General features: G+C 47.7%; 1 protein-coding gene across 1 annotated transcript; it reads right to left on the bottom strand.

Annotated features, from left to right (window-relative positions):
* Positions 1-3,077: 3,077 nt before the first annotated feature.
* LOC132078682 (perilipin-3-like) lies at positions 3,078-8,808 on the bottom strand. The gene is made up of 8 exons (XM_059480961.1): positions 8,739-8,808; positions 7,639-7,712; positions 6,750-6,945; positions 6,381-6,463; positions 5,796-6,036; positions 3,944-4,140; positions 3,685-3,810; positions 3,078-3,594 (listed from the first exon to the last, which is right to left on the bottom strand). Exons 2-8 carry the CDS (start codon positions 7,705-7,707, stop codon positions 3,196-3,198), a joined length of 1,311 nt encoding a protein of 436 aa, XP_059336944.1. The 5' UTR covers positions 7,708-7,712; positions 8,739-8,808; the 3' UTR covers positions 3,078-3,195.
* Positions 8,809-13,993: the final 5,185 nt, after the last annotated feature.

Here is a 13,993-nt window from a genome sequence, read left to right as displayed (position 1 = left end):
TGATAAACACACTTACTAAAAAAACTACTGAACAGTGTTCTCAGGCCAGTGGCAAAAAACATAGTAAATTCCAAAGCTGTAATGCACTGATATTTGTCTTTTCTTGGATCATTTCAAGAAATTGAAGTGCTTTTCAGAAGGAAAGAAGCTTTGGCTTTAGTACTACTGCACACTAGTAAGACAGAAAATATGCAGTGATTTTTGAAGTCTGAAAGTGGAAAAGTCATATCAAATCAGGTATCTTTTTAGAGACGTGTTAATTTCATCTCTGTTACACAGTAAATCTCATTACTGTGGTCTGACAGCCTGTCTACGATTAGGCAGATTTTTATGGAGTCTAGTCCTCTAGTCCTGGGGCAAGCCCAGCTGGAGGTGACACACTACTGTATTTCCAGGTTACAAAACATTTATTTATCAATCAGTCAGTTGTTGGTGCTCCTATGTTAACATTTTTATTTTCGACAATCTGTTTGTACCTACAAGGAAAAAACCTTTGTGTCAGAAAGTGAGGTATGAAATCCAGTTCCTCCTTGCTTCCCTCCTTGTTTGATTTAAAGCAGGTGAAAATATCCAAGTGATTTTAATCTTCTAGCACAAACTTTAATTCTGCTTTTCAAGCAGAGCTTTAGAAGCTGCCACAGGAACAGCCTTCCAGCCTGTGGCAGCTCTTCTGCTACAGTCTCTGTAGCTTTTTTGGAGGCTTTTTCAGATTTACAGCTGCTGGGCTGTTCATCACCAGGTCCAGCACAGGGAGGTGCTGGCCACACACCGAGTTTCCCTGAGGGTCCCATGAGCTGTGAGCAGCCAGTAATGTTCTCAGTAAATAGATTTAATGCCCAGGCAAGAGCACATCCCACTGATCCATGGGCAGGAGCAGCAGGATTTGCTGGGCTAAGCACTATGTTAGCATAACTCAGACGTGCTGCACTGACAGATCAATATCAAGTGTGGGAATGCCCAGCTAGTCCTTAAAATTCCCTTTTATAATCAGGCAAATTTAAATTTCAGTCATTCCTAGGTGGTAAGGGACAACTTTGCTATTGAGAGAAATGACAGACTTGTCTTTAAAACAAGCTCTGGGTCTGCTGGTAGATAAACCCAGCACTGGGAGATAAATGGGAAGGATTCCACTGACTGATGAATGAAAAAGATATTTGCCTTTACATATAAACTTTAGGTTTGCTGATAAATGAAATTAAACATTGAAAGATGAAAGAAAAAATGGGGGAAAACCCCTAAATACCATAAGAATTAAAAATTAAAAGGAGGGTTATACATGAGAAGGAAATCTTTGGTATGAGGAACCTCTCAAGTACCTCAGCCAATGGGGAAAGAGAGAAGGGAAATGTGGCTGAAAATTGGGATAAAAAGGAGGCTGAGTCCTCCAAAAATTAGAGAGATCCCAGACCCATGGCCTCTCCCTTTATTGGAATAAAGTAAAAGGACTCCTATGTCTCCTTTTTGGACATAAACCTCTGGTGTTTGTGGATTAAATTCCCTATCATTTTGAAGAAGACAGCACCCAGATTATTCCCCACCAAGCAGCAGGACTGGCTCCAATATCCTCAATTCCCAGGAGTTACAGGAGACAGAACTGCTGAGTTTTTTTTCCAGAGAGAATTCCCTGTGCAGCTCACAGTGCAGGGATGACTCCTGCAATTCCTCTCTCACATCTCAGCATCACCTTGGCCTGGCAACTTAAACTGCCTGATTATTTTGCCTTCAGCACAAACTGGTTGCTACAGGAGGAAGACCCTTGTCTGGTATCTGCCGAGCTCAGGGAATCAGGATCCAAACCGGTCTTCCATGAGGGGGTTGTGCTGCATGAAGGAATAATTGCTGCCCAAACCCAGAGCCCACAGCAGCACAAAGCCTTTACACACAGGGCGGAGGATGAGAAGTGCTGCTGGAAAAGTGATCACTTCTATGTGAGAGAGGAGCAACCTCCACCTCTTCTGTCACCTTTATTTTCTGAAAAATCCCTTCACCAGGATTTCTCCTGGGAAGATGAGAAGCCTCAGCTTCTCCATGTTTTGCTGCTCTGAAATATGGTCTGGAGATTGTTTATCCAAACATATGAATTGTTTTTGATTAATGACCAGTCACAGTCCAGCTGTGTCAGACTCTGAGAGATCAGTCACAAGTTATCATTAATTTTTGTTAAGCCTTCTGATGTATCCTCTTTTTAGCATAGTTTTAGTATAGGAAAATAGAATAAATATGCTATAATAAATATAATAAAAATATAACAAAAATAATTAATAACATTAATAAAAATAAAATATATCAGCCTTCTGAGAACTTGGAGTCAGATCCTCATCTCTCACCTTGTCCTGGAGACCCTCACAAACACCATACTCTTCAAGCCTGCATTCACCACCCACAAAGAAAGCCCCATCTCCAGTCCTTGTCTCTGATCCTTCATATAAAAAAATAACTCTGGAAGAAGCAGTACTCACAAGTGCAGATTCCACTTCTGGTCTCAAAGATAGAAGGATGAGAAGCCAGGAGCAGAGTTTTCCTCTCAAAGTCCCACAAGCAACTGGTCCATCAGCCCAACCCACAGCATCTCCTGGCCAGTCTGAAGGCATTGGGCTCTTCCAAAAGGAGCTGGACATGGCACTGGCAGTCTGAGCTCCCCAGAAACCCTGTGCTGGCAGCAGGTGTCTGTCACCCACTGCCTGGTGCCCCTCATCAGTGAGGCCACAGCCCCCCAAACCAACCTGGTCCAGGCAGCAGCAGGGAAATGCAGGAGGAGAACTTGGCCTTGGAGGAGCAATGCCAAGGGATGCCAGGGTTCTGACAGCTCTCCCAAGCACAGGGCAGTGCCAGCAGGGCATATATTTGCATCCAAGCTTGGGAAAGAGAAGGAATTACAACTTCTCAGGACAGCATCAGTGCTCACCAGCACTCACCAGTGCTCACCCAGGACAGGATCAGTGCTGTGATCCTTCATGTACAGCTTGCTGCTCTTCCTCCATCCCTGGGTGGAATTCCATCAAGGAAGAGGTGGAAGAGCACAGCTCACACCCACTGACCAATTCTCCCAGTCTGTGTCCCAGAGAGACCAGAGAGGGTTTTTGTATGCAGCAGTTTTATTTTAAGCAGTTATCACCCAGTACAAGCAGCTTTTAGGAAGACAATTCTTTACACTTTCCACTTACTGAGGGTTTCATGCCAACAGCCATTATTGCTTTACATGGGGGTGCTGGAGGTTTCCAGGTGCCCAGCTCCTGCTGCCCCTGCCTCCTCCTCTGAGGAGGAGGATTGATCCTCCTCCTCCCTGGGGGAGGAGGGTCCCACCAGCCAGGACAGAGGAGTGTTGTTCTTCAGGTAATCCAGCAGCTCCTCCATGTACTCCTGGATCACAGCCAGCTCCCTCTGGCTCTGGCTCAGGACACTGCTGGACAAGTCCTGGAAGGAGCCTGCCCCTGAGAAAGCAGCATGCAGCTCCCTGATGGCATGCAGAGCCTGCTGCAGCTCATCCGGTAGGCTGCAGGGCAAGCCCTGCACGGCAGCCACCAGCCCAGAGCAGGAGAGCTGCAGCTGCTGGCTGATCCTGCAGGCCATCAGCAGTGTCCCACGCTCCATCTCCTGGGGGGAAAGGCAGGACACCATCAGGAATGGGTCACTCAGAAATCCAGGGGGTGCCCAGAGCCCTTGGCCTCCCTCCCCAGGAGGTACCTCAGGCTCTGCAGGGCTATCATCTCCACTCTCTTTGAGATACTTCTTAGTCCAGTCCAGACACATCTGGTGGAGTTTCACCTGCTCCTCCTGAAGCTTTTGATTAAATTGTTTGAATGCCTCAACCTGTGGCACAGGAAGAGCAGAGAGCCAGGACAGACAGCTCAGCTAGGGAACTGCAAAGCTCCCCAGCACAGCAATGAGCTGAGACAACACCAGGGCTTTGGAGCACTCCTCCCAGGGGCTGGGCTCTACCTACCAGCTTGAGGATGCAGTGGAGCCGTACCAGGGCCCCCTGCATGCCCTGCAAGAGCTGCTGGATCCTGCCTGTGGAGTGCAGCTGTGCCAAGAGGTGCAGATCCTCAGAGACAGAGTCCAGGTGCACAAAGTACCGCCTGTGCTGCTGCTGCTCCAGGGGCAGAGCTGCCGTGCCCTCCTCAGACACTGCCAGCTGGGCTGGGGACACAGACAGTGCCAGGGTCACAGGGCCACAGCAACAGGCTCAGCACACCCCAAACTGGCAGCTGTGGCTGCCCCTGGATCCCTGGCAGTGCCCAAGGCCAGGGTGGAAAGGGCTTGGAGCACCCTGGGACAGTGGACAGCGTCCCTGCCATGGTGAAATGTCACAGACATTTTCTGAAAAATAATTTTGCTAGGATTTTTTTCTCCTGAGAAGCTGGGAGGCCTCAGGAACAAAATGTAAACAATGATTATCTGCTGCTGTGGAATGCAACAGGTGCATCTGTGATTGGTCTCATGTGGTTGTTTTTAATTAATGGCAAATCACAGTCCAACTGTGTGATGATGTTCACAGGGGTCTGAGGATGAGGGAAGAGACGAGGATCTGACTCCACGTCTCAGAAGGCTTGATTTATTATTTTATGATATATATTATACTAAAACTATACTAAAAGAATTGAAGAAAGGATTTCATCAGAGGGCTAGCAAAGAATAGAATAGCAAAGAATGGTAACAAAGACTTGTGTCTTGGACAGTCTGAGCCAGCTGACTGTGATTGGCCATTAATTACAAACAAGCACATGAGACCAATCACAGATGCACCTGTTGCATTCCACAGCAGCAGATAATCAATGTTTACATTTTGTTCCTGAGGCCTCACAGCTTCTCAGGAGAAAAAATCCTAAGGAAAGGATTTTTCATAAAACATGTCTGTGACACAGCTGTCTCAGACTCTCTGGTCAGTCACAAGATTTTATTATCATTTCATTCCTTTCAAGCCTTCTGATGAAATCCCTTCTTCTATTCTTCTGTATAGTCTTAGTATATCATTTTCTTTTAATATAATATATATCATAAAATAATAAATCAGCCTTCTAAACATGGAGTCAAGATTCTCATCTCTTCCCTCATCCTGGGACCCCTGTGAACACCACCACATTTGGTGACCCCAAGTGAGAAACACTGCCACAGTGAGAAGCCCAAAATGAGTTTTGAGGTGCCTTCCAATCCAAACCATTCTGGTGATAGTATAGGGATAAAGTGTTTCTAAAAGCATGGGATATTCAGGGGAGTTAGAAAGAAAGGTTGGGCCTTGTAGGCCCTGGGAAAATGTTAAGGTAGGCTTAGGGAAAATGCTGGGCTTTACTGGATCATGCAGAACTGCACCTGTATAATAATTTAATGACTATGATAAACAATATGATTGCTATATGATAAATTATATGATTGTTAAATGCAATGATTGTTTGGTAATTGGATATAATTATTGTTTAATCGTAACAAGAATCATGAGAAATGATGTTTGGGGGTTTGATGGAAATTACAAAAATCCATGCTTGGATGAAATCAATGTATACAATTGAACAATATAAGTTTAATAATTAATATGTAGTTATATAATGATAAGGGTATAAAAATATGTTCATCTGAAACCCATCTGGGAGTCAGATTTGGGTCTGTACCCCTGACACTCAGAGCTCTTCAGTAAAAGCATCTGCATAGAATCACTGTGATTATGTGTTCCTGAACATTAACACTGGGATTCTCCTCTTCCCATTATCCCCATAGCATAGCAGTAGGGTGAGGAATGGGGCTGACCACCCCCATTCCAACATCTCCCCCTTCCATAGCCCCATCCACCCTTTCCTTACCTAGCTCCTCATTTCCAATGGGGAGAGAGTCACCTTCTGCTGTCCCCAGCACAGCCTCTGCTCCAAGGACACCCCTCTGTGGCACTACAGGCTCCAGACTGGTCACTGCAGGTGTGGCTGTCCCCTCGCTGCCCTGCAGGGTGTCCCTGGTGACATCCAGCACCTCCAGCTCTCTGCTGCTCACAGCCTCCTTCACCTCAGCCACGCTGGATGACAGCAGCTCCTTTGTGTCAGACAGAATCTGGGGAACAGGGGGAATGGCAGGTGATGGAGTGGGTTGTGCATCACACTGAAATTCTGAACTGCACCAAGAGGGCACGTAGCACGGTGTCAGTTCAGTGTTTACTCAGGTTTGTGACCCTACAGCTTCTTTCCACTTACTGAGGGTTTCATGCCATTATTGTTTTATCCTTTACATGGAGGTGCTGGAGGATTCCAGGTGCCCAGCTCCTGTTGCCCCTGCCTCCTCCTGGGAGGATTGATCCCGATTCTCCTCCTCCCCAGGGGAGAAGAGTCCTAGCTTAGAAATCCCACAAGAACCAAGCCCCTCTGCCTGCCAGGGACAGCACAGCCTTTAACTCTTACCTGTTCCACTGGCTTTGGAGGGAGTGGCAGCTTCTCCCCCAGTTTATCCAAACCCTTGGCAGCATATTCACTCGCTGCAGCCACTGAAGAAAGAACCAAAAAAGTGTCAAAACATGATTTTCTGCAGTTTCACCTCAAGTTCCACTTTGCAAAAATCAGTTTTAGGAAAATCAGCATCACAGTCAATCCCTGACTCTCCCTCACACTGCTGGGATTAGGGCCCACCTTTAGCCTGATTTACAAGCCATGGGCTGTCCTTGCACTAGGGCAACAGAGAGGAGCATTTCCCCAGCCCAGGACTTCTCCCAGGTGTGGAAGGAGCCCAGAACGCCCCTCCCAGGCAGGGCCTGCCCTTCCCCAGGGATTTACCATGGGGCTCCAGGGTGGCCAGCACGGGCTGCACACAGCTGGCCGTGGCCTGGGCCACACTCTGCACTCCCTTCTCTGCAGCATCACACACAGAGCTCAGGCAGGGCTGGCTCTCCTTGCTGGAGGCACAAGGTGCAGAAACCACCTCACAGGCAGAGCCCACCAGGCTCAGACTGGCCACCTCCTTCACTGCAGCCTGGAAGAGCAAAGAAAAGTGCAGCCATGAAGCTCCAAAAGTGGCCCTGAGCAGTTCTGTCCTGGAATTCCCTCTTGGGGAGGAATTGTCACCAAATCACCTGGCCTGCCTGAGGGAGACACTCTTGCCTTGCTCACACACCTAATTAAATCCATAACTCAGTTGTGACATGAGCTGGGGAGCTTTGGCATGAATGATTGTCCACCCCAGGAAAGTATTCTTCTAGCACAAAGAGCAACCAATTTTGAGGGCAACCTCAGTCCTTCTGCCATGTACCCCTCTCCAGTTCACCTGGAATGGTTATCTGACAAGCCAATATCCCAAGAAAAGCTCCACCAGGCAGGACTGAGTTGGTTTTAAGCTGGCAGATTTGGTCACAGGAGCAGAGCAAGAGCAGCAGGTCTCAGGGAGGCTGAAACATCGCAGCCTTTCCATGGGAGCCCTGCTTGCCAGGAGCCAGGAGCCTGGGTTAGAAAAACATCTTTTCTAGCCAAGAACCAGCTAACTTTACTGAGCCTAAGAGTTTACAGGGACTTCAGGCCCACATCTTTGTCTGTGGTTTCTCCCAGAAGCTGCAGGGCAGCCTGAGCAAACTCCCATTTTGGGGGGCTCAGCTGCCCTCAGCCACAGCAGGGCCACCTCCTCACCCTGCACCCCAGAGCTGCCTCTCCACATCCCACAGGGAGCACTAACCTCCTGCTCCTCCTCCTTCTCCAGGGAGCTCTGGGCAGCCTCTTCCTCGTGGGGCACAGCAGAGGCCATGGCAGCTGCAATGCAAGGAACACCAAGGCTTTAGGGACAGATCCCCCTCCAAGGGGACACATCCCTCTAGGGTGATAAAAGAGAGAAATTCCTTTCAGCAATTCAGGGGAAACCCCAAAACAGCCTCATAGGAGGGGGTCTGTGCCACTTGCAAATCCACCTGGTTTCAAGTTTAAGTTCCAGGTGGTTTGTGATAATTAAAGGAACAAGGAGAGTATTCTTTCACAGAATCACTGGGTGGGAAGAGACCTTCAAGACCATCCAGTCCAACCCAGCCCTAACACCTCAACTGAACGCTGGCACCCAGTACCACATCCAGGCTTTGTTAAACACACCCAGGGATGGGGACTCCACCACCTCCCTTTCCTCACCCTAGAGACCAAACATTATTAATGTACTTATATTAGAGAAAGGTATAAGGTGCTTCCTTCCTCTAATGCCTCAGGATTTTAGATTTTCTATCTTTTATATTTCTGTAACCCTGCAGTTCTTTAGTGTGTAACTCCAAACCCCACACTCAGTGTGAGCTGCTGCTTTCCCAGCTTGGGCAGACACAACAATTCCTCTCCAGGCCTGGCAATCAAGGACACCTCACTGCCTCAGGACCCAGAGATGGAAACAAAAGTGAGTTGAGGGCAGCAAACTCAGGGTAAATTACTTCATTTCCCAAAGCTGTAATTACAAGATGAACCCCCCATATACAAATAGACCAAATTTATAAAAGTGTGAAAACCCAAGACTTGTGATCCATTTTTGGGTGGACTTGGGGGGCTTTGTCTGCCCTGGATGTACCTGAAGACCCCTCATTAAATATAACTCTTTTTTTACCCTCTTAATTTCACCCAGCCTCTGTTTTTAGGCACCCTCAGAAAGGGCACGACCTCCCCACCAAAGCTTCAAGAAACTCTTGACTAAAAGAAACAACAGAAGCAGAACTGAGGGAAAACAGAGTTCAAGGGTCTGCCCTGCTGCTTCCACACCCCAACACCTAAACATTCCCCCTGGAAGGTCCAGAACAGCCCCTGTGTTACCTGCTGGAGATGAGCAAAGCAGCAGCAAGGAAGAAGCAAACACCAACCACACTCGATCAGCTCTCCTGCCTTTTTATGGTGCCTGGGATGGGGCAAGGCGGGACCTCAGGGACTGACAGCTCTGGGAAGCAGCAGGAAGGAGCCAGGCCCTGCCGTGGCCAATCAGAGAAGGACAGGGCTGATGGGGCTCGTTAATTGCTGTTAATTACTCTGGAGTTAGGCAGGTACACCTTGCCCTGTGTGAAGCAGCTTCACTCGGAGGCCTCCATTTCATCAACAATGACTTTGGGAATGTGTCTACTAAGTTTTGTGCTTTGTAATGTTGCACACTTTTATTTAAACTTTACACTGGTAATCTCAGTGTTATTAATTGATTTTGGAATATTTCTTTACAGCTTTAGGTTAAATACAGTATTTTCTTGTGGGTTTGTGCTTTTCAGCACAGAAAGTTTAAAATTCTCAGCATCTAGGGTTCCAACAGGAATGTGTGAAAGCAATTTCCTATTCCTGCATGAATGATATTTAATGATTAATCATGTCCCTAGATGAGGGATGAGCAATAAGATTTCAGGTTATTTAAGGGGTAAGTTCCCCTTAAATATTTATTTATTTAAGGGGTAGGTTCCCCTTAATCCCTAAGTTTGTCTGAGGTGCCACAAGCCTTTGCCAACCATGTTTAGTGCTCTCTGAGCAGTTGTCTACAGTTCTCCTTTTGGATTCTGAATCTCCCTGGATTCTGAACATTGCAAGTAATTGCAATTTATTTATTTATTTATTTAAATGTTTTTTCTGGTGGCAGACACTAAGTACCAAAGATCATCATTTTAACACTAAATATATGGCATTATCTGTGCTTTCTCAGACACACCTAATGGTAAACTCAGAATGCTAGAAAAAGGAAAAAAAACCACTTTGGGATGGCCCTGGCTGCACAGAGAACACAGTTTTGTGCAGTTCTCTGTGTGATGAGCCTGGCTGATTGTGAGGCTCTAAATAAACCTGCATGAATGGCCCTGGAGCTGCTGCTGGAGACTCACCCAAGAAATCTGGGGGCTCTGACACACTGCCTGGAATCAGAGCTCACTATCTCCACAACAGAGGTCAGGAGAACAGTGAAATGCCTGTGTGTTCCCTGGGCTCTGTGCTGCAAGAGAGGGAAAAGACCCTCCTGTTACTAAAAGACACGAACATGCTGCTATTCTCAAGGTAAAAAAGGGAAGTTTATTTTTTGACTCTAACATTTATAGTTTTCCAAAAGTGACAGTGGATTGGAGGGTGAAAGTGCCACCTCTACAATGCCACCTCACTGAAAAAACCAAGTCAATCAAATTTCTCCTCCTCCATAAAGAAATGCAAACCAATAAGTTATTTACAAAAATTGTGTAAAAAAGTTTGTTACAAAAATGTTAACATCAAAAAGCTTAGAAAATCTTAAAAAAACAAAACAACACCCTCCAAGCAGCCCCTGCCCTCCAGACCAGCCCTGGAGCAGTGCTGGAGTCCTGCAAGAGGATCCCTCAGCCCAGAAGGCCTGGAGGGAGGAGCAGGAGTTGTGCTTTGCCTTGAGGTTTGTCCTTCTGCTGTGACAGCAGCAGCCCTGGAGTGCGTCACCCTCCCAGTGCTCCTGTTAGGCTGTGGATGACCATGCTTGTGGTGCATGTCACCTCCTGCAGGGACAAAAAGGTCCTTGGTGGCCTGAGATGTGCAGGCAGTCCCTCTGCCTGCAGCAGCAACAGCCTTGAGTTTTACTAGGGGAGGTTTAGGTTGGATGTTGGGAGGAATTTCCTCACCCAAAGGCTGGCCAGGCATTAGAACAGCTGCCCAGGGCACTGGTGGCATCACCATCCCTGGAAATTCTCCAAAAACCTGTGGGTGAGTGTTGGATTCAGCCCTTTCCTGACCCAGAGATGGGGCAACTGAGAAGCGTTGTAAAAACTTTTATTCTATTTTCAGTCTCTTGAGAAGGGTGAGACAATACAGATGGGAGGTGACTCCACAGGTCCTGGCAGCTGCTGGTGCTGGGACATTGGTGACTCCCACTGTACAGGCATCTTTTATGAAAAATCCTTTCTTTAGAATTTTTCCTCCTGAGAAGCTGGGAGGCCTCAGGAACAAAATGTAAACATTGATTATCTGCTGTGGAATGCAACAGGTGCATCTGTGATTGGTCTCATGTTGGTTGTTTGTAATTAATGGCCAATCACTGTCAGCTGGCTCGGACTCTTTGTCCAAGACACAAGCCTTGTTATCATTCTTTACTATTCTATTCTTAGCTAGTCTTCTGATGAAATCCTTTCTTCTATTCTTTTACTATAGTTTTAATGTATTATATATCATAAAATAATAAATCAAGCCTTCTGAAACATGGAGTCAGATCCTTGTCTCTTCCCTCATCCTGGGACCCCTGTGAACACGGTCACACCTACAGCTGGGTCAGTCCCAGAGGTGCCAGCTCAGTCTGTGCTGAGGGTGAATCCCTCACCCTCCCTGTGCTGATGGCTGCACTGGTGTCTGAAGCCCCCAGAGCTCCTGTGGAAGAGCAGCAGCACAGCCTGTGGATGCTGTATCCGTGACAACAGCTCCTTCCAGCCCCCCTCAGCCAGCTGACAGCAATGAGCAGTGGCCATCCAGTGCTGATGGTGGGAATGGGGCTGGAGCACTGGGCTGGACTTGGGGAATTTGGGACTGAGGCCCCAGCCCTGCCAGCTGCCTGTGGGGTGGCTTTGTCTGAGACTGTTGGGGTTTGTGTCTCAGCTTTTAAATGGTGTCCGTGATTTTGACCTTTTTCCACAACAGCCTCTGGGATCAGCTGGTGCAAAGTGTCGGGTGAGGGCTGTGGTTACTGAGCACGTCCTGCTCAACTCACAGCACCCTCAGCCAGGGAAATAGGGGTTCCCCAGAGCAGATCTGTCACAGACATCTTTTATGAAAAATCCTTTCCTTAGGATTTTTTCTCCTGAGAAGCTGGGAGGCCTCAGGAACAAAATGTAAACATTGATTATCTGCTGCTGTGGAATGCAACAGGTGCATCTGTGATTGGTCTCATGTGGTTTTTTTTAATAATAGCCACTCAGTCAGCTGGCTTGGACTCTCTGTCAGAAACAGAAAAAGAAAAGCCTTTGTTATTCATTCCTTCTTTTTCTATTCTTAGCTATCCTTCTGATGAAATCCTTTCTTCTATTCTTTTAGTGTAGTTTTAATAAAATATATCATAAAATTATAAATCAGCCTTCTGAAACATGGAGTCAGATCCTCATCTCTTCCCTCTACCTCAGACCCCTGTGAACAGCATTACACAGATGTGGCCAGCAGAAGTTGCCAAATCCTTGGATTTGCTCCCTCTGGGAGGAGAAGGCACAGCCAGTCTCTGATATGGCAGAGTTCTTGTGCAGGAGCTGCACTCAAGGTGAGAGCAGGGCTGCCAGGTCAGGATAGGCTCTGCTCTCCAGCCCGTCCAGCCCCTCCTGCAGAAACCTGGAAGAAACACATCCAAGGGCATGGAAGCTTCTGGAGTGGCTCTAGAGCAGGCACTGAGGTGATCAGAGGGATGGAGCAGCTCTGATGGAAAGGCTGAGAGAGTTGGAGTTGTTCAGCAAGGAAAAGGGAAGGCTCTGGGGAGATTTAATTCCAGCCTTGCAGTGCCTGAAGGAGCCAACAGGAAAAATGGAGAGAAACTCTTGACAAGGGCCTGGAGTGACAGGACAAGGGGAAATGGCTTCAGACTGAGAGGGAGTGGGTTTGGGTTTGATATTGGGAATAAATTCTCCCATGTGAGGGTGGGCAGGCCCTGGCACAGGGTGCCCAGAGCAGCTGTGGCTGCCCCTGGATCCCTGGCAGTGCCCAAGGCCAGGCTGGACAGGGCTGGGAGCAGCCTGGGATGGTGGAAGCTGTCCCTGCCATGGCAGGGGTGGCACTGGATGGGCTTTAAGGTCCCTCCAGCCCATTCTGTGATGAAATAGGTCCTGTCCCTCAGAAGGGGCCTTCCACAGCAACCCTTGTATCTGGACCACCAGAACTTCCAAACCAGGCTGGACCTCTGGACAGGTTCTGGCCGCAGCAGGTGAAGTGAGTCACCCACAGGAGACCACCCACACCCCTCCAAGAGCATCCATAGGGACTGATACCAGGCTCAGTGACTGGATTTGGAGGGTTGGCATGGTGCATGTGCACAGAGGGAGTCACAAAGCAGAAGAGGAGCTCTGGGTGCCCCCCTGCCCCACAACACACTTGCTTAGAGTGTCCTGGCCTCTTTCAGTCATCCCCATATCATGCCATCAGCAGGTGGCATGTATTTGAAGAGGGTGACCAGCAAACTGTCGTAAACACCCCTCAGAAATATTATTTGAAGTCCTTTCCATAAAAAGAAACTGGAATTTGATATATGTGCAGAGCACAAAGAATGGGCTCCAGCAGCACATTTTGAAAATCACTGCTTTAGGCAATCTCCTTAGCAGCTTGTTAGATGTTTTATAAGTGTCCTTCCCAGCTCCAAAAGAAATAATACCACTAATGATTGTGTCAGATACAAAATAATTTCACAGCCTTTTTTGTCTGCCAGCTTTCCAATTGCAATAAATCACATGCCCTTCTGTGCAGCTGAAGAAATCCAAATCCCAAGGAGCAGGCAGCTTGGCTGGGAAAGAAAATAAAAATAGGAAGGACAGCGGGGCCATTTTTTTTCCTGTATTAATTCCAGCAACACTTTGCCTTAGCAAGCCAGGCCTTGCTGAGCTGAGATTCCTGCTCAGCCTGGGATGAGCCCTCCTGGGATGCCTTGGGAAGGGCTGGGATTAAACATGGAGAGGGATAATAAGGGAATCTGCACAGCCCTGCATGTGTCACCAGCCTGCAGAGTAGATTGGTGTCCCTGAGAACATCCCAGCCCCAGGGAGGTGTGGAGCTGTGCTGGGCCAGATCTCCTGTCACATCCCAGGGAAGGAATCTGCAAGAGCTGGGCAGGCCTCTGAGCAGGGAAATGTGAGGACCTGAAAGCTCCCTGCAAATCCCCCAGTGACCAGGAGATTGTTGTCTTGGTTTGAACAAACAGGTTTCTGCTAAGGAAGGCAGGAGCCTCCCTTGAAATGGAAAATGTAAACCCCCTCCCTCCAAATTATTATAATTTTGAAATTAAAAGGCTCTCAGGCAAAGATATGGGAATAGGAATAACAGTTCTTTATTAGGAAAAAAATAAAAAAAAAATAAAACAATGTAGTGATACAAACCAATGCTGCCAGAGTGATCACAGGCCCTGTCCC

This window comes from Ammospiza nelsoni, chromosome 12, assembly GCF_027579445.1.
Source record: "Ammospiza nelsoni isolate bAmmNel1 chromosome 12, bAmmNel1.pri, whole genome shotgun sequence".
NCBI lineage: Eukaryota > Metazoa > Chordata > Aves > Passeriformes > Passerellidae > Ammospiza > Ammospiza nelsoni.
Note: the sequence above shows the minus strand (reverse complement) of the source record. Positions and strands in the feature narration are given on the sequence as shown.

Excerpts from the sequence above, each read along its gene's own strand:
- LOC132078682 (XM_059480961.1), bottom strand. The coding sequence starts at position 7,707 with ATGGCCTCTGCTGTGCCCCACGAGGAAGAGGCTGCCCAGAGCTCCCTG. Across the intron at positions 6,464-6,749 it reads GGCCACCCTGGAGCCCCATG|TGGCTGCAGCGAGTGAATAT; the intron begins GTAAATCCCTGG and ends TTCTTTCTTCAG. Across the intron at positions 6,037-6,380 it reads CTCCAAAGCCAGTGGAACAG|ATTCTGTCTGACACAAAGGA; the intron begins GTAAGAGTTAAA and ends CCTGTTCCCCAG.